General features: G+C 47.7%; 1 protein-coding gene across 1 annotated transcript in view; it reads left to right on the top strand.

Annotated features, from left to right (window-relative positions):
* The window catches only part of ca12 (carbonic anhydrase XII), a 58,159-nt gene extending 36,669 nt beyond the window's left edge, over window positions 1–21,490 (top strand). Inside the window, exons 5-11 of the mRNA XM_073024851.1 lie at window positions 1,619–1,714; window positions 1,793–1,856; window positions 4,700–4,857; window positions 8,062–8,185; window positions 14,902–14,934; window positions 17,009–17,090; window positions 20,480–21,490. Coding sequence (XP_072880952.1) covers window positions 1,619–1,714; window positions 1,793–1,856; window positions 4,700–4,857; window positions 8,062–8,185; window positions 14,902–14,934; window positions 17,009–17,090; window positions 20,480–20,555 — 633 coding nt within the window. The 3' untranslated portion in view covers window positions 20,556–21,490. The remainder of the gene's footprint in view (window positions 1–1,618; window positions 1,715–1,792; window positions 1,857–4,699; window positions 4,858–8,061; window positions 8,186–14,901; window positions 14,935–17,008; window positions 17,091–20,479) is intronic.
* The last annotated feature ends 3,339 nt before the right edge of the window (window positions 21,491–24,829 follow it).

Genomic DNA, 24,829 nt, shown 5'->3' with positions numbered 1-24,829 from the left:
CCACTGCCTGTTGCATATATCTGAAAGGCCCGACTCTTATCTTTTCCCTCATTGGCACAGAACAAGGCCATTCACCCCATTGGTTCGACGACAACTCTCAGTGGAGTAACCCCTTCATTCCCCTTCTCCTGTCTCCAATTAGCGTTGCTAAGACTCAAGGGCCTGAGTTGCAAGGAGAGGTTGGACCGGCTAGGACAGAGTGTAAGAGACTTGTAGAAGTGAATAAAGTCATGAGGGATGTAGATTGGGTGAATGCACTCAGTTTTTACCCCCGGGTTGGGAATTAAAAACTAGAGAGCACAAGTTCAAGGTGAGAGGGGAGAGATTTATAAGGGACCTGAAGGGCGCACCTTCTTCACGGGGAGGGTGGTGTGTGTATGGAACGGGCTGCCAGAGGAAGTGGATATCTTAACAACATATACAAGTCTCATGGAGAGGCACAGAGATAGAAAAGATTTAGAAGGATACGGGCCAAATGGGGGCAGATTTAGAAGTATCTTGGCCGTCCTGGGTAAGATGGGCCAAAAGGCCCATTTCCATGCTGTTTCTCTATGACTCCAGGCACCCAAGGGAGACCGACGTGGTCACAGGGAGAACATACAAACTCCACATGGACAGTGTCTGAAGTCAGGATTGAACCCAGATCTCGGGAACTGAGATCAAACATATAACATCCCATGGGGGGCTTCACAGAGATATTTTCACCCAAGCAAGAGGCCACAGCTACAAAGTAAGGGAGTAGTCAGTTAAACTGAGTGGTGTAGAAATTCCTCTCCGAGGGCAGAGTATCTGTCGGTTTCTCTGTCCCCAAGGATGGTGGACGGCAGATCATTAGATATATTTAAGACGGAGATACATAAATATTTGGAGGATGAAGGTACTAAGGAACTAACACTGAAGAGGAGCTGAGAGCAGTGTAGATCAGCTGTTGAATAATAGGGCAAGTCTGTAGCCCATTCCTTCTCCTATTTTGTTGTCTTCTTGTAAATCGTGTTGAAATGTAATTGAAGGAGTGACGATTCAGGCCAATTCGCGGTGTGGTATTTTGTTGTGCCTATCGAGCACCTCGGTCAGAGAGAGCCTGGGTCAACGAACTGGATGATGCGTGTGAGTAATGGTGATCCTGGATGAGAGGCATGTTACGTTGCAGGATAGTCCCGTAACGCACAGCCAGAGGTGCTGGGTGTCTGCTATGTGACGCAACACAGTGTATGCATACAAACTCAACGGATGTCCAATGACACCTTTTAGAGGCCGAGCAGTGGAGGGGATGTTGGTGTCCCAGAGGCTAAGGGAGCCTCTGTTGTATCCCAGAGACAGGCACCTGGCACGGAGCTTGCGTTTGAGTAGTACCCTAACTGGGATTTTCCAAATGGTGAAATAACTGTGGCAGACAAACGAGATTGTAGGATACATGTAGTGTACAAAGTATGGTGTGTCTAGCTGGCTGTTCAATGCTCAATTGAAATCTGATTATTATACTTTGGAAGATTGATATAAAATTGTAATTGTTGCATATTCAGTGCATTAATAAAATCCACTCCAGCCAGCGATGTATTCCCATATTGTGAATTATTAACCCAGTGTTTGCATCTTCGTCTTTACCTTGTCCATTCAGTTGCACATTGTTCACTACAACTCCGAGAAATACGAGAATGTCTCCGTAGCACTAGACAAAGAAGACGGACTGGCTGTCCTGGGAATTCTGATCAAGGTATTTATTCTGTTCCCGTTGCATCCCGTTTCCATTCAGACATCAGGCCCCACAACTAACGCCTCTTCTCTGCCTTAGGTCAGGCAGTTCAATGCTGCTTACAACCAGATATTTCAGCACCTGAAAGAAATTCAGTACAAAGGTAAGGCGAGCCAGGTTCAACCCGGTCCAGTGCTTGTCTCCCAGCAATCGGAGTGGTTTCCATCTGGATCTTGAGCAAAGGCAATGTGATGCAGTAGGGGCAAGGAGGGTGGTGGGGAATGGAGAGGAGGAGGGGTTTGCGAGTGAGCTCCTGGGATGGGGTACTGTAGTTCTGCTGATGGTCCAGTGCAGACAGTGGCCTGCCAAAGAAGGTGGGGATGATGTCAGTGAGGCGTTGGGTTTATCTGAGCAGGGGTTGGTGAAGCTGGACAAGGATTTTTAAGCAACTGGGAAATGGAAATGGATGGAAGCATGTTAAGTACTCTTAAAGCTGGGCTAGTTGCCCTGGCCTTTAGAAAGAAAAGCCTGGTGACATCACTGATTATTAGCGAAGACAAAACCGTTAAAAATTGGCAAGTTCTTCATCTCTTCTTGTACCCAACGTTACCACAGCATGGCAGAACAATCTTCCCTATGCCAGACACACCTACCACTCCTGCATCAGCCTGGACATCTGTCAATAAAACTTTGGGATGTCCAAGGAGATTGTCTTCAGTCTATCGCCACTGGTCCCATTCCCTCGCTCTGGCCATGCCTTACAACCTCAGCACTGCCACTCATTGGGTCTTGGCCTGATTTCACTCTGTCACCAAGGCTCCTGGTGATATCATCTTGTCCTGCCCATCTACAGTGGTTGTTGACTATTCCAGAGTTTCCACTCCCTATATGGTCGTATGCATTAGCCACCTGTCTAATCAGCATTCGGCTGATTCTCCAGTCGTCCCTCACTTTCTTCAAACTCATCCTCTCCCTCTCACAAGATCACAAGACAAAGGAGTAGAAGTAGTCCATTCGGCCCATCGAGTCTGCTCCGCCACTCCACCATGAGCTAAACTATTCTCCCATCTAGTTCCAATTTCCGGCTTTTTTCCCATATCCCTTGATACCCCGACTAATTAGATACCTGTCAATCTCCTCCTTAAAAACCCTCAATGATTGGGCCTCCACAGAGCTGTATGTGGCAACGAATTCCATAAATCCACGACCCTCTGGCTAAAAAAATTTCTCCTCATCTCTGTTTTAAATGGGTATCCTCTAATTCTAAGACTGTGACCTCTTGTTCTGGACTTACCCACCAAGGGAAATAGCCTTTCCACATCTACTCTGTCTAACCCTTTCAACATTCAAAATGTTTCTATGAGATCCCCTCTCATTCTTCTATACTCTAATGAATACAATCCAAGAGCCGACAAACGCTCCTCGTACGTTAGTCCCTGCATTCCAGGAATCATCCTAGTGAATCTTCTGTGAACTCTCTCCAACATCAGCACATCCTTTCTAAGATAGGGGGCCCAAAACTACACACAGTATTCCGAATGAGGTCTCACCAGTGCCCCATACAGCCTCATCAACACCTCCTTACTCTTATACACTATTCCTCTTGAAATGAATGCCAACATAGTATTCGCTTTCCTTACTGCCAATCCAACCTGGTGGTTAACCTTTAGGGTATCCTGCACCAGGACCCCCAAGTCCCTTTGCACTTCCGATTTTTGAATTTTCTCCCCATCTAAATAATAATCTGCCCGATTGTTTCTTCTTCCAAACTGTACAACCGTACATTTCTCAACATTGTATCTCATCTGCCATTTCTTTGCCCACTCTCCTAAACTGACCAAATCTCTCTGCAACCTTTCCGTTTCTTTAACACTTCCTGCTCCTCCACCTATCTTGGTGTCATCCACAAACTTAGCCACAAAACCATTTAGTCCATGATCTAAATCATCGATATACAGTGTAAAAAGAAGAGGCCCCAACACCGACCCCTGCGGAACACCACTAGTAACCGGCAACCAACCAGAATAGGATCCCTGTATTCCCAGTCTTTGCTTTCTGCCTATCAGCCAATGCTCCACCCATTCCAATATCTTTCCTGTAATTCCATGGGCCCTCACCTTATTAAGCAGCCTCTTATGCGGCACCTTATCGAAGGCCTTTTGAAAATCCAAATACACAACATCCACAGCCTTTCCCTTGTCAATCTTATTCGAGATTACCTCAAAAAATTCCAATAGGTTGGTGAGGCAGGATCTTCCCTTCATGAAACCATGCTGGCTTAGGCCTATTTTGTCATACACCTCAAGGTAATTCTTAATCTCATCCTTTAGGATCGACTCCAATAATTTTCCAACTACCGATGTCGGACTGATAGGTCTGTAATTTTCTTTATGCTGCCTCTCCCCTTTCTTAAACAATGGAACTACCTTCGCGACCTTCCAGTCCTCTCCAGCCTTTTACACCAAGAGTACTCTACTGCTCCAACTAGCCAACTTTCTGGGCCTTTATCCTCCATCTAAATATTCCTGCCTCCACACTTCCCTTTCTTTCTTTCCCTCCCTCATTTCCTCTCCTTCCACTATGCCCTCTCTTTCTCTCTTCCTCTCCCTTTCTTCCTCATCCATTCCCTCTTCCTCTTTCTTGCTCCCTCTCTCTCTCTCGCTCTACCACACACTCTCCCTCTCACTCTCTCTTCTTTCTCTCTCTCTCTCCCTGTCTCAAGCTCTTTCTCTTTCCCTCCATTCTCTCCCAGCAGTGACCTCCACTGACCATTCGGTGCTGCCTGTCCCCGGTGCCACCTCTTGGGACCATGTGACTCCCACAGTCGAACGAAGGCCTGATGTCAGTGAAGGGCAGAGTCAACCCCCTCAGAATACCGGCTGATGTTTATTCATCTACTGTTCCTGCACCCGATTATCTGAGCACCTGCAGCTTGTGGACTCTTGCTGTGCGCATATCGGCCTCTGCAGATTTTAACCTTATCCTCGGTTGTCCCTGTTTTGCCAGGTGAAGAGGTCCTGATCCCTGGTTTTAATATCAACGATCTTCTCCCAAGTCGACTGGATGAATATTTCCGCTACAATGGATCGCTGACCACCCCTCCGTGCTATCCCAGTGTGCAATGGACTGTCTTCAGGGAACCAGTAGAGATCTCCAGTGAACAGGTAACCGGGTTCACTCCGTTACTGTTTGGTTCGAGCCTGCTACGTTTTCCCCACTGGAGTGTGGACCCCTGACGCCCCTTCAGGGTCAGAGAGCCAGAGGGAGAAAGAGGAAGAGAGCGAGAGGGCAAACGTGAAAGAAAGAGAGGGAGAGGGCAAACGAGATAGAAAGAGAGGGAGAGGGCAAGCAAGAAAGAAAGAGAGGGAGAGGGCAAGCAAGAAAGAAAGAGAGGGAGAGGGCAAAAGAGAAAGAAAGAGAGCGAGAGGGCAAAAGAGAAAGGGAGAGGGCAAACGAGAAAGAAAGAGACTGAGATGGCAAACAAGAAAAAAGAGAGTGAGAGGGCAAATGAGAAAAAAAGAGGGAGAGGGCAAAAGAGAAAGAGAGTGAGAGGGCAAAAGAGAAAGAAAGAGAGGGCAAATCAGAAAGGAAGAGAGGGAGAGGGCAAATGAGAAAGAAAGAGAGTGAGAGAGCAAAAGAGAAAGAGAGGGAGAGGGCAAAAGAGATAGAAAGAGAGCAAGAGGGCAAAAGAGAAAGAAAGCGAGGGCAAAAAAGAAAGAGAGGGAGAGGGCAAAAGAGAAAGAAAGAGAGCGAGAGGGCAAAAAAGAAAGAGAGGGAGCAAGAGAAGGGAGAAAGGGAGGGAGAGGACAAAAGAGATAGAAAAAAGAAAGAGGGAAAAGAAAAAAGAGAAAGAAAAAAGAGAGGGAGAGGGTTAAAGGGAAAGAGAGGGAGAGGGCAAAAGAGAGGGAGAGAGAGAGAGGGCAGGAGAGGGCAAAAGGGAAGGAGAGGGAGGGGGCGAAAGAGAAAGAGTGAGAGGGAACTGCTTATTGAATGTGGAAGTAGACAGTTCTGTGATGTTCCGATGCACTTTGTTCAATGTGATGTTCGAGTGTCTCACTGACTATCTGCAGTTGATTATAAAGCACAGAGTGATTCTGATTGTTACTGAGGGGGCAAGATCTTAACATCAGCAACTTATTTAACGGTGCATCTTAGTTCCAAATTTGGAGTGATAAGGCTGCTTGTCTGAAGGAACACGGTGAACACTGGCGAATGGGTTACTACAGTGTCCCTTCAGCACACGAGGTAGCTCATAGAGTTATACAGCAGGGCACAGCTCATCCATGCTGACCAAGATGTCAATCCAGTTTCCTGCATTTGACCCATATCCCTGTAAATCTTTCCAATCTATGTACCTGTTCAAATGCATTCCAAACATCCCCGTCACCTCCCTCCGTCATTTCCTCTGGCAGCTCATTCCATATAGTCACTACAGTCTGTGTGGAAAAACTTGCCCCTCGGGTAATCCCTTTAAATCTTTCCCCTCTCACCTTAAATCTACATCCTCTAGTTATAGACTCCCGTATCCTGGGAAAAAGGCTGTGACTAGTCACCGTATCTACATCTTATGGTTTTATAAACTGTGATAAGGTCACCTCTCAGCCTTCTACGCTCCACAGAAAGCAGTCCCAGGCTGACCAGCCTCCCCTTGTAACCGAGCCGTCTGGACCCGAGTCGGTCTTCATACCCTCTGCAGCTGAGGTAGAACTTCCCTCAGTGTCAGTGGATGCGGAAACCCGCCAACTGCAGGAATCTCTCCAAATCACCCAGCTCCTCGCGGGCTGATTATTATGTTCTTTCTTTGTCACTAGCTCCACATCCAGGTTGTCCCACCACTCCTCTCCTCCGCTCCCAGCAGCCCTGTGGGAGCACCTTCACCCAAAGGGCCAGCTCACCAGTACCTTCACAGTCGGGCAGGCAGTAGATGTTGGCCTCAGTGAACCCAAAAACAACTTGTGCTGTCTGTCACACAGTTGTTCAGCCTGATCCACGGACACCTTCCTTAATGGCATTGGTCCATGGCATAAAGAAGGTTGGTAACCCTTGGTTTCAATCCTTCTCCACGTGGCTTCCCATTGGATGTGCCAAGGAAGCTTGGGAAAGAGTTAAGCTCATTAACATAAAACATCATCTCAAGACCACTTAACACAATCATCAATATAGATTCTATGCATTAAAATAATGCGCATTAACATAAGGTTCATTAACATAATGTCCAGTAGCATGCAGCTCCCTCCTGCCAGGGTGACTTGTTGGGTACACTGGGTTACCCATTCTCTAAGTGCCAGGAACTAGACAACTACTTGACTGGGAGTCTGTTGGGTAGTGAGGTGGTAAGGTACAAAGAAATAGGCAGAGCACTGTCTGGTACTGACTAATTGTCTTCCAAAGAGTCAGTGCAGACCTGATGGGCCAAACGGCCTCATCGCTTGAGAAAGTGGCAGCTCTGTGAGGTTGAGGGAAGACAGAGAGGGCAGGCACAGAGATAGCCCAGGGGACAGCGGTAGCTCCTCAACTCTTGATGTTCAGCAACCCCCAGCGGGCCCCCAAGTTAACCCTCTGCCTGTACTCAAGCCTTCTGAGCTGCTGGAGCCCTTTTGATGTCAGCCTGGGTCCTGTGCTGTGTTCCAGCCTGTCATCACCCAGACTTGCAGGGACATGAGTGTTAGTGTCAGTGTGCACGTACAAACAGCCTCCAGGGATCTGTGACAGTTACAAAATCGGCCGGTACCCCTCCGGTGACCTGCGTGGGTGGACCTCTGACTTCACCCGTCGAAATTGGTGCGTATTGTGTCACGTTTGCAGACGGTTGTGTGTCAGCTGTGTGGCAATCTGTGGCAGGGTTTAGCTAGAGTTTTGTCAAGTTCCGTCATGACCTCCCTGCTCTTGCTTTCTGTACGCCAGTTGCTGCTGGATTTCAAAGGGGCGGCAGCTTTTTGTCTGCGTTGATAAAGCCAGGGCTGTGGATTATAATGGAGCTCCAGCTCCCTTCTGCCCTGGGGTGTGGGAGTCCCGGAGCTGGCTGCAAGCCCCAGTCACCACCTGCCTCCCTCGTCCAGCTGTAGTTGGGAGAATGAGCAGCGTAAGGTGGGGTTGGGACTGGAAGATGTCCTTCAAGGGAGCCAGCATGCACTCACTGGGCTGAATGGCCTCATGTATTGTGGAAAAAAGCTCAAGTTCACACAATCATCGAGGCATGTGAAGGAGTCTCCCTTGGAAGAAGTCATTCATCCCCAGCCCCCACCCCACCATAAGCTCCATGAACTATTTCCCCTGGGGGGTATCTACTGACTGGCACGGACAGAGATTCCACCAGCCACGCATTGGCATCATGCTCTTGTAACCAATAACTGTTTAATCTGCTGCAGCTTTTAGAGTTGGAGAGTGACTTGTACTTCTCAAACATGAGCGAGCACAGTCGAGCGGAGATGGTGAACAATTACAGGCATGTTCAGGAGCTCGGAGAGAGAAAGGTTCTGATTTCATTCCAAGGTGAGAGTGGGATCATGCTCTGCACCTTGACCATTGGGTGGGCTGCTGGGTGAATGGTCAAGTCCTGCCCGGAGCTTTGTGTGTGATGGTACAAGTGCGTAACACATGGCGAAGGGTTGACAACAATTTGCTTCAGGATTGAGAGTAACCCAGCACAAAACAGGCCCTTCCGCCCACCAAGTCTGTGCTGACCAGCAGCATTCCATTTTCTCTAATCCTCTTGCCCCAACACTCTCCTCAGCTCAACAACACACACACTCTGACACTCATTAGGGGTAAGATACAGCAGCCAATTAACCTACCACTCTCTGGGATGTGGGAGGAAACCAGAGCCCCTGGAGGAAGCCCAACTAATCGCAGATAGAACACAGAAACTTCAAACTGACAGCAGCCAAGCTTTGGCATGAGCCCGGATCTCTGTGACGGAGAACAGTAGTGCGTTGTTCAGAGTTTCACTAAGGCCCGAAGCCAGGGTCACCAAAGGTCAGGAAGCATCCTGATTGCAGTACAGCAAGAGTAGTGAAGAAGAGAGCTGCTAACTGAGGGAACCGTTGTAAGCCGAAGGGTTGGTATTGTTCTGCACTGTTCAATGTTCTATGAATTGTTGGGGCAGTTACTGATCATTGGGAGAGTTGAAGCATTTGTCAGTAATTTAGAGAGTTGTGGGTGGTCACCAGTAAGAGCAGGCTGTGATAGTGGATTTGTGGAAACATTCAGCTACTGTGGTTCCCTAATTAAAGATTAGAGGGATTTCTCCCTCCAGCAGTACAGCATTTCCTCTGTCCCAGAATGAAATCTCAGAGTCTGACCACAGTCTGGCGTGGGATGTGTTCTTATCCATATCTGATGTGGAAGCAGGCGGGGACTATGGGTGCAGAAGCTGCAATCTGGAAGGGATATGTTATTGTGGACTGTCTTTGCAAAACCAAATTACTTGCATGGGCGTTGCTCAATGCTTGGGAAATTTGTCCAATGGTCAAAACTTGCAAATGGTTGAACAAGTTTACCCTAGAGCAATGAAATTGCTCACGGTTCCACCTCACCCAGACTGACTGATGACTGGACTAATGAGGTCTGGAATGTTCTCGTCCACACCTCCATCAGCCACAAACTGAAACACTTCCGCACAAAGCGGTAGATCAGAAAATGCAGGAGACAGACTGGGGTGTAACCTTGCAGTGAATTCACTGTGATTGCCTGCAAGGAATTAAAGGAGGAGATCGTGATTAGTTCCCCGATAATTGCTGTCTTCCTTCTTTCACGTGTCAATCGGCAACAGCATAATTTTCTCAGCCTAACCTTATTAAAATGCTCCAAACCCATTATTTCAGAACATTGAACATAGTACAGCACAGGAACACACTTTTCGGCCCACAATGTTCTGCCAGACTAACTAAACTAGTAAGTGAGTACCTAACTAAACTAATCCCTTTTGCCGATTGTCCGTAGCTCTCCATTTTCTGCACATACATTTGTCTGAGAGCCTCTTGAATGCCTCCATTGTATTTGCCTCCACTATCAATCCAGGTATCCACTGTGTTTACAAAAAGCTTGAATTTAAACACTTAAGAGGAGTTTACCTCCTCTCACCTTAAATGTATGTACTGTAGTATTAGACATTTCAACCCTGGGGAAAAAAGATACCGACTATCTTCTGTATCTAAACCTCACAAAATCTTATAAACTGCTATCAAATCTCCCCTCAGCCTTCACCACTCCAGAGGAAACACCCCAAGTCTGTCCAACTTGGCCCTGTAGCACAGACTCGTTGATCAGACAGCATCCTGGTAAAGCTCTTCTGCACCCTTTCCAATGCCTCCACATCCTTCCTGTAGTGAGGTGACCGGAACTGATTGCAATATCCAGACGTGGCCTGACCAGCACTTCATAAAGCTGCAACATAACTTCCTGTTTCTTGAATTCTTGACTCATAAAGATAAGCTGAATCTTGCCATTACAGTGTGCAGTGTGACCTTCACAAATCCCTCTTCAGCAGATATAGAATGAGGCCGTTCAGCCTATTGAGCCAATGCTGACACTCAGAGCAAGACCATATTCCTCTGACCTTTCCTAGTGCCCATCGGCTCCCCCACTTGAACGCCCAAACTTCACCTCACCCCTCCCAAATGCGATTGAACTTGCAAATCTGTATCCTGTTCACCTTCCTGTACTGTCCCATTTGTGGATCTTAATACTGGGAAATCTGTAGGATCTTCAGCAGGTGCTGGAAAGAGTCTGTCCACACCTCAGGAAAGTCTAAATCATGCCATAGGCTTGGAAAGATGGTGCCTGTCCTACTGTGGGGGAGAAAACAGGCAGCTGACCTGTACACCGTGTGATACCACAAACAGTGATATTGGAATGACTTGAACTTCCAAGTTGAGTGACTCTTGCTCTGACCTCGGGTGCTGTCTGAGTGGAGTCTGCACGCGAGTGCGTGGCTGTCTTCTGGGTGCTCCGGTTTCCTCCCACGGGCTGGCGGGTTGCGTGGCACTAGTCCGGCTGGATGGTGGCAGGGTCAGTGGGAATTGATGGGTGTGGGTAGGGGGTGGCACTGAGGGCCGAAAGGCTTAGTTGGTCACGTGGAGAAGTTTACAGTCCAAAGGCTTGGATAGAGAAGTGGGTGACGGCGCAGGAAGTGATTGATCTGAGGGACTGGAATGTGTGGGGGTATGGTATCTGCCCCATGATCCCCAACACTGATCAATGGAGCCGGGGGCTGGAAGAAGATTTGTCGGGTGGACAGTGCGCGTGGCCAAGTGGTTAAGGCTTTGGGCTGGTGATCTGAAGGTCGTTAGTTCGAGCCTCAGCCCAGGCAGTGTGTGTGTCCTTGAGCAAGGCACTTAACCACACACTGCTCCTGCACATTTATAGCCCAGTGGCGGCAGTTGGTGCCCTATGGACAAGGCGTGATGAGGGGGATGAGGGGGTGGTAATTGTGCAGCCTGCCTAGATAGAAACGCCTAGGTAGAGTAGACATGGAGGGGATGTTTCCGATAGTGGGATAGTCTAGGATCAGAGGGCACAGCTTCAGATTAGAAGGATGTCGCTTTAGAACAGAGATGAGGATTTTCTTTTGCCAGAGGGTGATGAATCTGTGGAATTTGTTGCCACAAGCGGCTGTGTAGGCTAAATCGCGAGGGTATATTTAAAGCAGGGGTTGATAGGATCTTGCTTAGTAAGGGTGTCAAAGGTTATGGGAAAAGGCAGGAGAACGGGGTCGAGAAGGATAATAAATCAGCCACGATCGAATGGTAGAGCAGACCTGATGGACTGGGAGTGTGTGGAGGGAGAATATCACCTCCCTACTCTGCTCCTGTGTCTTAGGGGCTGCCACATCCTTGCTCCCCTGTTGTCCGAGGATGGTTTCTGAGCTGTGAAAGGAGATGTTCAGACCCAGATTCACCACTCTCTGGCTAAAGAAATCCTTCCTCATCTCCATTCTAAAGGGACGTCCTTCAATTCTGAGGCTGCGTCCTCTGGTCTTAGACTGCCCCACAATAGGAAACATCCTCTCTGCATCCACTCTAACGAGGCCTTTCAGCATTCGATAGGTTTCAACAAGATGTCCCCCCCCCCCCCCCCCCCACCATTCTTCTGAACTCCAGCAGGTACAGGCTATGGCCATCAAACGCTCCTCATTCCCGGAATAATTTTTGTGAACCTCCTTTGAACCCTCTCCAATGTCAGCATAAACTGATCACAACACTCCAAGTGAGGCCTCACCGATGCCTTTTAAAGCCTCAGCATTACATCCTTGTTTTTATATTCTAGTCCTCTCGAAATGAAAGTTTGTACATTCTCCCCGAGACCGCGTGGGTTTCCTCTGGGAGCTCAGGTTTCCTCCCACATTCCAAAAACGTACTGGTTGGTAGGTTAATTGGTCATTGTAAATTGTCCTGTGATTAGACTGGGGTTAAATCAGGGGTTTCTGAAGGACTGTAAGGACCTATTTCAAGCTGTATCTCAATAAAATATAGAACATAGAAACATAGAAAACCTACAGCATAATACAGGCCCTTCGGCCCACAATGCTGTGCCAAACATGTACTTACTTTAGAAATTACCTAGGGTTACCCATAGCCCTCTACTAAACTCCATGTACCTATCCAGGAGTCTCCTAGAAGACCTTATCGTATCTGCCTCCACCACCGTCGCCGGCAGTCCATTCCACGCACTCACCACTCTCTGCGTAAAAAAACTTACCCCTGACATCTCTTCTGTACCTACTTCCAAGCACCTTAAGGGGACTTGTTTTCTTCCCGTTCACTCTTTTGCTTTTAATATATCGATAGAATATCTTAGGATTCTCTGTTTCGTCACCCAGGGTTATCTCATTGGCCTCTTTAGCCCTGTTGATTTCCATAAGTGTACTCCTAGATTGCTTGTACTTCTCAAGGGATTCGCTTGACGCCAGCTTCCTTTACCTGACGCATCCCTCTTTTTACCTGACCAGAGCCTCAATATCTCTCGTGAACCAGGATTCCCTTTTCCTGCCAGCCTTTCCCTTCAATCTAGTATCAATATGGTAGCCCTAAATTCTCCCTATCCCACTATTAAACGCCTTCCTCTTGTCAATGTCCCTTTATTTGTGAACGACATCTTCCAATCAACCTATCTTTCTAATGCTATCAAAATTTGCCTTGCTTTACTTTATGACTTCATATTGTGAGCCAGTCCCGTCTTTCCCTATAACTATTTAAAAACTATTGCAACTATGGTCACTGGTCTCAAAGAGCTCCCACTGACCGTTCAGCCTCGTTTCCCAACAGGAGGTCCATTGATGGCCCTCTTTTTAGAAATATACACATTGCTTGTGAATATTGCCCTGGAAAAACTTAATGCCTGCCCCATCCAATTCCCTAGCACGATGGCAGTCCCAGTCAGTGTTAAGGAAGTTAAAATCACTCACTGTTACCACCATGTTATTCCTACGCTTGACCACAACCTCACTACGTAATTGTTCAGCTAATTCCCTCTGACTGTTAGGGTCAGTAACTTGGGTGTTCAACCTCAATGCAAAAGACGACAAACTCTGCAAATGCAAAAAGAAAATAAAGAAGTAAATACACAATAAATATTGAGACCACGAGATGAAAAGTCCTTGAAAGTGAGTCCATAGGCTGAGGGAATTTTTCAGTGATGGAGTGAGTGAAGTTATCCCTTTTGTTTCAAGAGCCTGATGGCTGAGGGGTCATAATTGTTCCTGACCCTGGTGGTGTGGTTCCTGAGGGTCCTGTATCTCTTTCCTTCTTGTATTACAATCCCATCAGAATGATCACCCTCTCTTTATTCCTAAGTTCTATCCATTTAGAACATAAGGAACATAAGAAATAGGAGCAGGAGTCAGCCATCCTGCCCATCAAGCCTGCCCCGCCATTCAATAAGATCATGGCTGATTTGTCTGTAAACTCAGCTCAATCTACCTGCCTTTTCCCCATAACCCTTAATTCCCCTACTATGTAAAAACCTATCTGTTTCTTAAATATATTTAGTGAAGAAGCCTCAACTGCTTCCCTGGGCAGAGAATTCCACAGATTCCATTCTCTGAGAAAAACAGTTTCTCCTCATCTGCGTCCTAAATCTTCTCCCCTGAATCTTGAGGCAATGTCCCCTAGTTCTAGTCTCACCTACCAATGGAGACAACTTTCCCACTTCTATCTTATCTATCCTTTTCAAAATTGTGTATGTTTCTATTGAGCCTCACTGGAACATCCCCCAGAATATTTTAAATACTGCCAGTGATGTTCTTACTCATTAATATCAGAGGCTCCCATCCTCTCCTACCTCCACCTCCATCACAGCTGTCACATCTACATCCCAATGCATTTAGCTGCGAGAACTACCATCCCTCAACAAAGTAACAGCAATAATCTCACAGTCCCATGTGCTGACCCACGCATTAAAATTAATTCAGCTTTTCCTTTCAGACCTTCCTCAACTCGGTCAAAGACGCTCTTTGGTCGGCCCGAAACTTGATGGTCTACCAGCACACGGAGATGTCCGTGGGGGAATGCTGCCGACTGGCACATTCTCGGCTGCAGGAGTATGTGCTGAGGGACGCACTCAAACTCGGTGCAGCCACTGCAAGGGCCCGGTGGGGAAGGACCACAGTCTAGGGTTCTTCTCCCGTGGGAGTTGAGGGGTGGGGGGGTGGGGTGTATACCCCTAAACAAGTGTATGTAAATATGAAGTAACAGAGTGGCACGTGGGTGACGAAAAGTGTGAAAATGTAAAGACAGCAATGGAAACAGTTGTAAAGGATTGAAAGTCATTGAATGGTTTAGTGTATATAATTTTATTTTTGAATAAAGTATATTTTATTTAATTTTTAAAAAACTACATTTGCCAGACCTCTACATTGGGTCTCACCACCCACCTCCCCCAACTGGCAAACTGGCAAAGCTCCCTGCCACAATACTGGACTCTCCAGTTCTCCAGTTCAGGTGCAAGCCCCTTGTCTTTTACAGGGCTCGATGAGATCCAAGAACCTGAAGCCGTCCTGCACCAGTTCCTCAGCCGCCCTGCCTCCACATTCCCTAGCACGTGGCTCTGGGAGTAATACAGAGATTACAACCCTAGGGGTTCTGTGTTTTTCACCTTCTCCTGAATCCCTATATTCATTCTGCAGGAATGTTAGAAAATGTAACAACTATTAAGCCTTGTTATAAACTACGAAATAGTGACAATTGCTGTAACTGTCTTTTTCCTTGCAGAGTCCAGGTATGCTGGGCACAGCCTGACTCCAGGTAAGGAACACAATTTCAGCATGAGGTATTGTGGTGTCCAGACTGACCGTGTTTCCATGATTCAGTACAGAAGGTGACTTTGAGCAGATATACCTTCCAAAATCGTGCTGGAATGGGGGGGGGGGGGGGGGGGGGGGGGGATCTCTGCGAGTTACTAACTACACTTACTATAATTGTTCTACTCTTTTCAATCACAACCCTGAGACTGTAATGTTAAGACCATAAGACACTGGAGCAGAACTAGGCCCTTCAGCCCATCGAGTCTGCTCTACCATTTGATCGTGGCTGATCCATTTCCCTCTCAACCCCATTCTCCTGTGTTCTCCCAGTAACCTTTCACGTTCTGATTTATCAAGAATTGATTGACCTCTGCCTGCAATACACTCAATGACTTGGCCTCCACATCCACCTATGGCAACGAATTCCACAGATTCACTACACCCTGGCTAAAGGAAGTCCTCCTCATTTCCTTTCTAGAAGGATCCCCTCCCCATTCTGAGGCTGTGTCCTCTGGTCTTGGAGTCCCCCACTACAGGAAACATCCACTCTATCAAGGCCTTTCAACATTTGATTGGTTTCAATGTGGTTACCCTCATTCTTCTAAATTTCAGCAAGTACAGCTCCAGAGCCATCAAACGCTCCTTTCAATCCCAGAATCATTTTCGTGAACCGTCTCCAATGTTAGCACGTCCTTTCTTAGATAAGGGGCCAAAAACTGCTCACAATACTCCAAGTGAGGCCTCACCAGTGTGTTATAAAGCCTCAGCATTACATCCTTGTTTTTATACTCTAGTCCTCTCGAAACGAATGCTAGAGTTGCATTTACTTTCCTCACCACCAACTCAACCTTCAGATTAGCCTTTTGGGAATCCTGCACGAGAACTCCCAGGTTTTCTTAACTGTGCGTAATTCTGGAACTTCTGGTCTCAGAACATACCTTGCCATGGCCCTTGCTCCTCATTTCTCTTCCTTTCACTATAATGCAACACTTTAGTATGCATTCTGATTTTCTTTTTTCTGCCTCTGTGTGCTCATCATCTGTCTGGATGACATGTGAAATGAAAGTTCTTCAGTATGTGTGACAGCCATAATCCAAGCCAGTCCTCCCTGGTTGTTGGGGAAAAGTCACATCACTGTGGGAGAACCTTTGCCACATGAAGCCCAGCGGTGTCTGGGGAGGTGTTGTTGGAGCTGCCTTGGCTGCTGTCAGCTACATACTGTGATTTACTGGTACTTTCGGCAGAGGGTTGTCCTGGATTGACATTCAGAGATCCGCCTTCACGTCTCTGTCCATTGATACTGTGGTGTGTGTGGTGGAGCTCCATACCGCGGTGGACAGATAAGACCAGACTCCCCGTTTGCAGTGCAGATATCTATCTCATCACAGTCCTACTGGATGTAAGTGCAGAGACAGAAAGGCCGAGGGCCAGATACTCCCATCACAGCTTCCTGTTGATGGTGGAATTATTGCCGAGGCTTGCTTGTGTGGGGACGGTACTGTGCCCACAGATTGGGCGATGATTCTCAAGCGTGTGCACCCAGTAACCAATCCTAGCAGATCACAAGTAGAAATAGAAAATACTGGGTGGAAGGTTCAGCAGATCAGGCAGCATCTGTGGAGACAGGAACAGCCAATATTTCTGCTCAGAGATCCTTTATCAGAACCTGTAAGACTTGGAAGTTTGCTTTCCTTTCCACAGACACTGCCTGACCTACTCACTTTTCCTGCATTTTCTGTTTTTATTCCAGATTTCCAGCATCTAATTTTCATTCCCCATTGACAAGGATTGGATTGAACGTGCCTGAGAGTGGAGTTTGACCTTTCCTTGGGGAATGAAGAGGTCCCTGTGCACTCCGTGCAAGGAATTCTGTCCCCAAGTAAAAGTAATTTCACAACTGTGCTTGAAGCAAGCAGAGACTGATACTCCGACAGACTGCCAGTCTGTGCTACTGAGTAATATAACTCAGATACATACAGGCCGCAGCCCAGCTCGTCCATGCTGCCCTTCAGACTAGTCCCATATCCCTCCTATTTATCCAAATGTCTTTGGTCTTGTTGCCTCTTCCCCTGCAGGTGTGCTCATCCTGGTTGCTTTAGGCTGTGTGCTTCTTGTCATGATTGCCTTGTTACTGACCATCTACTTTCTGAAGAGAAGGTAAGAATTCAATGGCCTGGCTTTTGACATCTGTCTAGCTGTATCAGAGCCTCTCCCTCCCCCTCCTCTCCATCCCTCAACTCCCCTCCCCCTCTGTCCACTGAAAGACAGGGGTTTACTCAGGAACCGATCCATCCCACACATCTGGCAGTTACATTTTGCCTCTTACATGGGACTGAACCCGAGAACCCAAGGCCAGTAGACTCAGAGTGAGAGCAAACCCTCGAGGGGGTGCAGGCACGGAGCAGGTGACGAGGGAGTAAGGAGATGAGAGAGAGAAGGAGTGAGGTGACGAGGGAGAGAGGGAAGAGGTGACGAGAGTGAGAGGGAGTGAGGTGATGAGGGAGGGGGAGGAGGCTGGGAGCTGACACTGGCACTGTGATATACTGACGGCAGGCTAAGCCACTGGATTGGTAAACGAACATGCTGATATGAAGTTTGAAAGTCGGTCTTTGATGGTTCGAGGTTGAGGTGCAAGTGTGGTGTTGGTGGGAGTTTAGATGCTGTTGAACAAAATGACCCAGACTTTAACATTTACTCTTTTGCTGTTTGCACTGAGTTCCATTTCCTCGTTTGCTGGACATGTCTCTCCTTAACTTTCCTCCCACATAAGTCAGCCACTCTCCCTCTGGTTTGTTCTGCTATTGGAGTTGACCATCTGAGCCCAGCCCCGCCACAATTGTTGCTGTTCCAGGCCATGGCGGGGAATATCGAGGCCAACACTGACCCCTGGTGGAACAACTTCGTCACCGTCAGTCCAGTTCCTAATTGTTTTGCCATTAATTGCAGCTTTATAAAACTCTAGTTAGGCCCCATCTGGAGAACTGCACTCAGTTCTAGTCACCACATCATAGGAAGGATATGGGGGTTTGGAGAGCGTGCAGAAGAGACTTACCAGGTTGCTGTCTGGATTAGAGGGCATGTGATATACGGTGAATTCGATAATTGGCAAAATGGTAAATCCGTTTATTATTGTCACCTGTACTGTCGTACGGTGAAAATCTTGTTTTGCACTCCATCTATACAGATCATTGGGGCAGTACAAGGTAGAACTATAGCAGAATGCAGGATAAGGCGTTACAAAACTTGGCTGTTTTCTCTGGAGCAGCAGCGGCTGAGGGACGACCTGATGGAAGGGGTGATGGTCGTGGCAAATCTGGTAGAGGTTCTTGGATAGACTCTTGCAGAGTATAGAGGGGTATGTGCATGCAGAGAGATCAGTTTAAATAGGTATCATAGCTTAATGAGTTAGGCATGATACAATACTGTTCTATGTATTGTCGCTCTCCACCATCCCTCGAGAAGCCCTCACTGTGATGGGCTGGGGTTTAACCCAGTGTGAGTAAAGAACCTGTGATGGTGTGGGACGTGGAGGGGAAGCTGCTGCTGCTGCTGGTGTGTTCCTCTGCACCCGTTGCCCTTGCTCTGGATGGCGGAGGTGGAAGGTGCTGTAGGGGTATCCTGGGTGTAACTACAGCAGTGGAGAGAGTGGATGTTTGGGAGGGGGAGGAAGAGGTAGAGGGGGTGTTGATAGGGTGGGCTGCTTTGTCCTGGACGGTGCCTGGCTTTCTCGGAGTAGTTGGAATCAGGCGGATCCAGGCACCTGGCTTTGAAAAGGCTTTGGGATGTTACAAAGTGAGTCACTCACTGCCAGATACCTAACCTGTAACCTTCTGACGTGCCGTGGTCTTCCTGGTCAGTACATTGACGTTCAGTCAGCAGAGTGTGTGGGATGCTCAGAGGTGGAACAGTAAACGGCTGGACCCTCTCTTGGGTGTGCAGACAAGTACAACAGAAGCATTTGAAAGGCTCTGATTATAGGCACATGAATGTGCAGGGAATGGAGGGGTACGTATCACGTCCAAGCAAAAGGGATTAGTTAATTAGAGGTCATTAACTTAATTAGCCTGGCACGAGACCCTTTGGCCTTTTCCTGTGCTGTATTGTTCCATTGACAAACAACCAAACCACGCAAATGAAAACATTTTGAGAGCATGAGCCGCAGAGTCCGTGAACGTGGGTCTGTAGGTCGTAGAATCAGTTCCGTGGTGAGGTGAGTGAAGTTATCCATGCTGGTTCAGGAGCCTGATGGTCATAGGGTTGTAACTGTTCCTGAACCTGGTGGTTTGGGACCTAAAGGTCCTGTACTGACATCTTGATAGAAATGTTACTGCCTCTGCAACTTGCCATCTACAAGATGCACTTGCAGTCACCTGTTACCCTACAGTACATTCAGAAGCCACAACCTCTGCCGACAAGAACAAGGGCAGGTGCAGGGGAACACCATGACTAGCTGGTTCCCCTCCAAGTTCCACACCATCCTGACTGGAAGAGCACCACTGAGTTTAACTCCTGCCCATGCCTGAACTTGGTGTAGTTCCGGCCTGCTTCAGCTGCTGAGGATTTGGAATGGCGTGTAATGTGTAACTATCAGCAAACATTCCCAGTTCCACCTCAGAACCGGAGAGAGATTATTAATGAGGCATTAGGAAAACTGAGGAACTCTACAGTGCTGTCCTGGGGGTGAGATGATTGATCACTGCCACCAACAGTTCTGCACCCAGGACGTGTCTCACAGTTGTCCTCGCAGGTGAGGAAGAGACTGCGTTGGTCCCTAGGTGAGGGGTTAATAATGGATGTTTCTTAAAAATCTAAATAAATGTATCTAGCTATAATTAGTGATTCACTGGGTCAATTGGAGTCTGATAGGTTCAGAGCAAATGTTGAGTTTCTTACAAGTTGGGATCCAGAGAAATGTGTATTAATTACAGCTTGGGTCCAGCTCTGGCTGACAATGTTAGTACTGAGGTTTGGTCAGAATTGCTAGAACATGCTTGAGTTTGACTAAACTGCAGTGAACTGGTCAGGCAATATTAGTTACACTTCATTAAATTTCACAGCCAGGACCCCCCACTACCCCAACCCCCTCTCCCCCATTCTCCCTCTCCCCAGCTGCCACTCATAATTCTCCCTTCTCCCCTCTCCTCCCTATCCCCCCTCCTTCCCTCTTCCACTCTCTCTTCTCCAACACTTCGCCTCCTCTCCTCCCCACTCACTTTTCTCCACTTCACCCCTCCTCTTCCGTCCCCCCTCTGCTCCCCACTCTCCCTAAAACTCCCCTTTTCCACCCCTCCTTCTCACCCCCTCACTCTCTAGTAGCCCTCTCCTCCTCACATCCCCTTTCATCCCCATTCTTGCCCTCACTCCCCATTCTTCTCCCCAGTCCCCTCCTCATCTCCCCTCTCTCCTCAGCAGAGCTTCTCTGTGTGTCACAGAAGGAAGGGAAGAGCTGATCTTGGCTCCTCAGATCCTCCTTTCCATTAGTGAATATCGGCTCCAACAAAGGCCTAATTCTCCTTTGTCTTACGGTCTTTCTTTGGACTCTCCAGAGCAGGAAAAACGTCTGAAAGCCGAGGGGCAGCCTATGCAGCGGCAGCTGCAGAAGACAGAGCTACACAGGCCTAAGCTGTGAAGAGTTTGGGAAAGGGATACTCGGACACCCGTACACGGATTTACCTGGAGATCGAGAACTCAGAAACCTGAAGTCAGATAAGCTTTTAGCAGCCTGGAGTGACGTCATCTGTATCGACCTTTTCGGAATTCTGGACGTAATTCTTCGCAGTTGATTCAAACGTTCTGTTTTAATGGCAAGTTTTCATGGATTGAAGAGGACAGACTGGGATTCAGCTGCTGGAAACATGGTGGAACCTGTATGTGGTGTTCCAGTGACCCAGCGTTGACTGTTCACAGTGACTCAGTGATAATTCCATAATCAGAATCAGGTTTAATATCACCAGTATATGTCGTGAAATTTGTTAACATTTCAGCAGCTATACAATGCAACACATAATAATAGAAAAGAAAAAAAACTGCAAATTACAGTAGATATATATATTATAGTTAAGTAGTGTAAAAAATAGAAACAAGAAAAAATAGTGAGGTAGTGTTCACAGATTCAATGTCCATTCGGAAATCGGATGGCAGAGGGGAAGAAGCTGTTCCTGAATCACTGAGTGTGTGCCTTCAAGCTTCTGTACCTCCTTCCTGATGGTAGCAATGAGCAGAGGGCATGTCCTGGGTGATGGGGCTCCTTGAAGATGTCCTGGATACTATGGAAGCTAGTGCTCACGATGGAGCTGACTAAGTTTACTACGCTCTACAGCTTACTTCGATCCTGTGCAGTAGCCCCCCCACCCCCCGCACAACACCCATACCAGGCAGTGACACAGCCAGTTAAAATGCTCTGCACTGCACATCTGTAGAAATTTGCGAGTGTTTTAGGTGACGTACTAAATCAACTCAAACTCCTGAAAAAATATTATCGCTGCTGTGCCTTCTTTGTAGCTGTGTAGGTTTTCGCAAATAAAGTGACACGAGGTGTTTTACGTTTAAGAAAATAACCATAGTTACTTGTTTATTGAACTTGAAAAAACTGAGCACAAAGCACCGTTAAAGTAGTTAACGTAATTATGTCATCACATCAGACCAGCCTCTTAAAGTGAACTCCACCTCAATGTTGGTGACTGTGAATTCTGTGTGTTTACACCAATAACACAGGCCCCCCCAGAAACTCGCTAAAACTGGCATTGCCAGTCTGTCCAGAGCTCGGACAAGTCGCCCAGCTCAGGTCCTGTGTCCTGTCGATGGAGTAACAGCAGTGCCTCTGGCTCGTCCTGGGGTGCGTTGACATGCCCATGGTCATGTTGCAGGGGCATCCCGGTGGAACCCTCCATCCCTTGCTGGGCTGGTCTAAGGTGGTGAACCGAAACACATTCAGGTTTACCCCTCTTACCCATGACAAAAGTCCTTCCTCTCCATTCCGAAATGCGGAACGGCCCGTCGTAAGAGGGCTAAAGGGGGTGTTGGTGCACATCATGGCAGATGAAAACAAATGAGGCGGAATGTAGTTCAACAGGAACTACACGCTGTACGCCATGATCAGAGATAGAAATAGGTGCAAAGGAATTGAGTTTACAGAGGAGGGTGGAATGCAGTTGAGAGGCCGACCATGGCATTGGGAATAAAATCAGTTTGTGCTCATAATGGCTGCCCGTATACCTACTGTGCCATGGATGACTGCAGGTTCTCTTTCCTGAGCCCCAGCAGGACCCAGGGGGGATGATCATGCCAACACTGGTCTGTCAGGGAAGCAGACTTTAAGGGGGAGTGAAACTGCTCACTTAGGCTTATTGAACTGCAGGTGATTCACCGTGGTTTGACGAGGCCTAACGTCGAGGTTCTGGGCCGTCGCAGCCCAGAGCTCTGAGATGAACTGGGGACCGCGGTCAGAGGAAATATCAGGTGGGGTGCTGAACCGAGGAAGCTGATGAATGCCCAAACCACGTCTGTGGCTGTCGTCGATGCTAGGTGTCCATCTCTGGCCTCTGGGAGGTACTGTCCACCATGGTAAGGAGGTGTGTGAAACTGTGGAAGGAGGGAAGAGGACCAATAAGGTCTATATTGTCATGTTGAAAACGTCGCTCAGGGACCTCGAAAGGTGTCAATGTGCCTGGGTATGAATTCTTGCCCGTTGGCACTACACACAGTCTGCACGCCAATCATGCACGTCCTATCTAAGGCTGTGCCACGCAAACTTTAGTGCAACTAGTTTCTGTCAGACCTTCTGGCCTGGATGCGAGAGGCCGCGTATGGAATTAAAAACAGTCTGCCTCCAGTTTGCGGGCACTATGGGGCGAGGGTGACCAGTTGAGAAATCGCAGAGGAGAGAGATCCCAGATTCCATAAACTTAATATGAGCCAACACCAAGCCCATGACTGCTGTTTGGTTTGTCTGGATCTCGGGGTGAGTAGCCTGATCGGCTGGCTTGCCAGCATAGTCAACCCTTATGTGTATGACCGCAACAACTGGCTGTGACAGACAATCAACTAAGGCATTATTTTTCCTTTTGCTATGATGTATATCAGTTGTAAACTGGGATATACAGGCCAGTGGGCATTGCTGCCGTGCAGAACAAGGGTCTGATATTTTGGCCATTGCATGTACAGCGGTTTGTGGTCAATAAAAGATGTGAAATGTCAACCCTCTGGAAGAAATGAAAATGACTGACAACCAGATAGAGATCGAGAAGCTCACAGTCAAACATGCTGTACTTCCTTTCGGGGAGACGGAGCCTCCGGCTGAAGAAGGCGACCGGCTGCCACACGCCTCCAACCAATTGCTCGTACACAGCACCCACAGCATAGTCCGAAGCATCAGTAGTAATGACTACTGGTGCTTAGGGGAGTGGGTGTGCCAGTCGTGTCACGTCAGAAAGAGCTTGTTTGGTATCATCAAATGCCCTGGTCATGTCCACTGACCAGTCAAGCACGGGATTGGGGTATTGCCTTTAAGCACATTATACAGGGGGAGCTTAAGTTCATCAGCTCACAGAATGAAGCGGTGACAGAACGTGCCTAAAAATTCCCGTAGTTTTCTTTGTAGTGTGGGGTGGTGGGAAATCCATAATAGTGAATATTTTTGATTAGAGGGGTTTGGCACCTTCTATGGAGATGTGATGGCCAAGAAAGCCAATGGTTGACAACCCAAACTGGCATTTAGCAGGGTTAATAATCAACCTGTGTTGGCTTAAACGCTCGTAAAGTGTGCAGAGATAAGATAAGCATTTGAATTAATGCACTGGTGACAAGTATGACATTCAGGTAAACATAAAGAAAATCCTTAGTCTTTTAATAAAGAGTCCATTAGCCATTGAGAAGTCTGTGCTGCATTTTTCAGCCCAGAATGCAAGTGCAGAAGCTCAAAGACACCAAACGGGGTTATCACAGCCATTTTGGGAATGTCCTCCTAGCACACAAGCACCTGATGGTAGCCCCTAACTAGATCGACTTTGGAAAAAAATTAACTTTACAGTTAAACATGCCGAAAAGTCTTGGATGTGTAGGACAGGGTAAAGATTGGGGATGGTGGCCTCATTAAGGCATTGGTAATTGTCACAGGGGCAGCAGCCACCATTGGATTTAGGGACTATAAAGGAGGGGTGAAGCCCAGAAGGGCTATTCGACCAGCATACAATGCTAAGTCTCTGCATGTTGTCAAACTCAGACTTCATGATGGCCAGCTTTTCTGGATCCAGTCTATGCACATGGGCATGGAATTGGGAGGCCAGTTGTAGAAACGCGGTGCTCAGCCTCATGTTTTGTGACTGTAGTGGAGAATGTGGGCTAAGTGTGCTTTGGGAATTCACCCAGTAAACTCACGTGTGATGGTGCATGTGCCTAACAGAGCCATTGTCAGGAACTTACTGGGGGAGCAGGGTAACGACCCAAAGTCCTTGACTTCCACAAGCTGGCATTTCCTAATATCAACTAACGGTCCTGGGGCACACAGGAAATCTGCACCAAGCAGAAGTCTAATCACTTTAGCCTGGACAAAGTCCCATGTGTAAAGTCGCCCACTGAAGCAGAGCATCGCCCATCGTGTTCCATAAGTCTGGATCCTGCTGCCTTTGGCAGCCTCCAGCAAGGTTTCATCACTCTTTGCCTCCTCATCAATAGGCGAAGCTAGCAGCACACTCACTTGAGCATGTGTCACACAGGAAGCGTCACCCTGAAAAGAAGTCTGTAATGAACGGTAGCCGACCCTGGCAGCTGAAACCCTCAGCGTTCACGGACCTCTGATGATGAAGATAATAATGATGAATACTGATCACAAGTGGGAAATTCTTTTGTTACAGCAGCAACATTTAAAAACACACTTAGCAGTGTGCAGATTTAACTAA

This window comes from Hemitrygon akajei, chromosome 21 (genome assembly GCF_048418815.1).
Source record: "Hemitrygon akajei chromosome 21, sHemAka1.3, whole genome shotgun sequence".
NCBI classification, from domain to species: Eukaryota; Metazoa; Chordata; class Chondrichthyes; order Myliobatiformes; family Dasyatidae; genus Hemitrygon; species Hemitrygon akajei.
The sequence above is the reverse complement of the archived record's forward strand: the minus strand, read 5'-3'. Positions and strand labels throughout refer to the sequence as shown.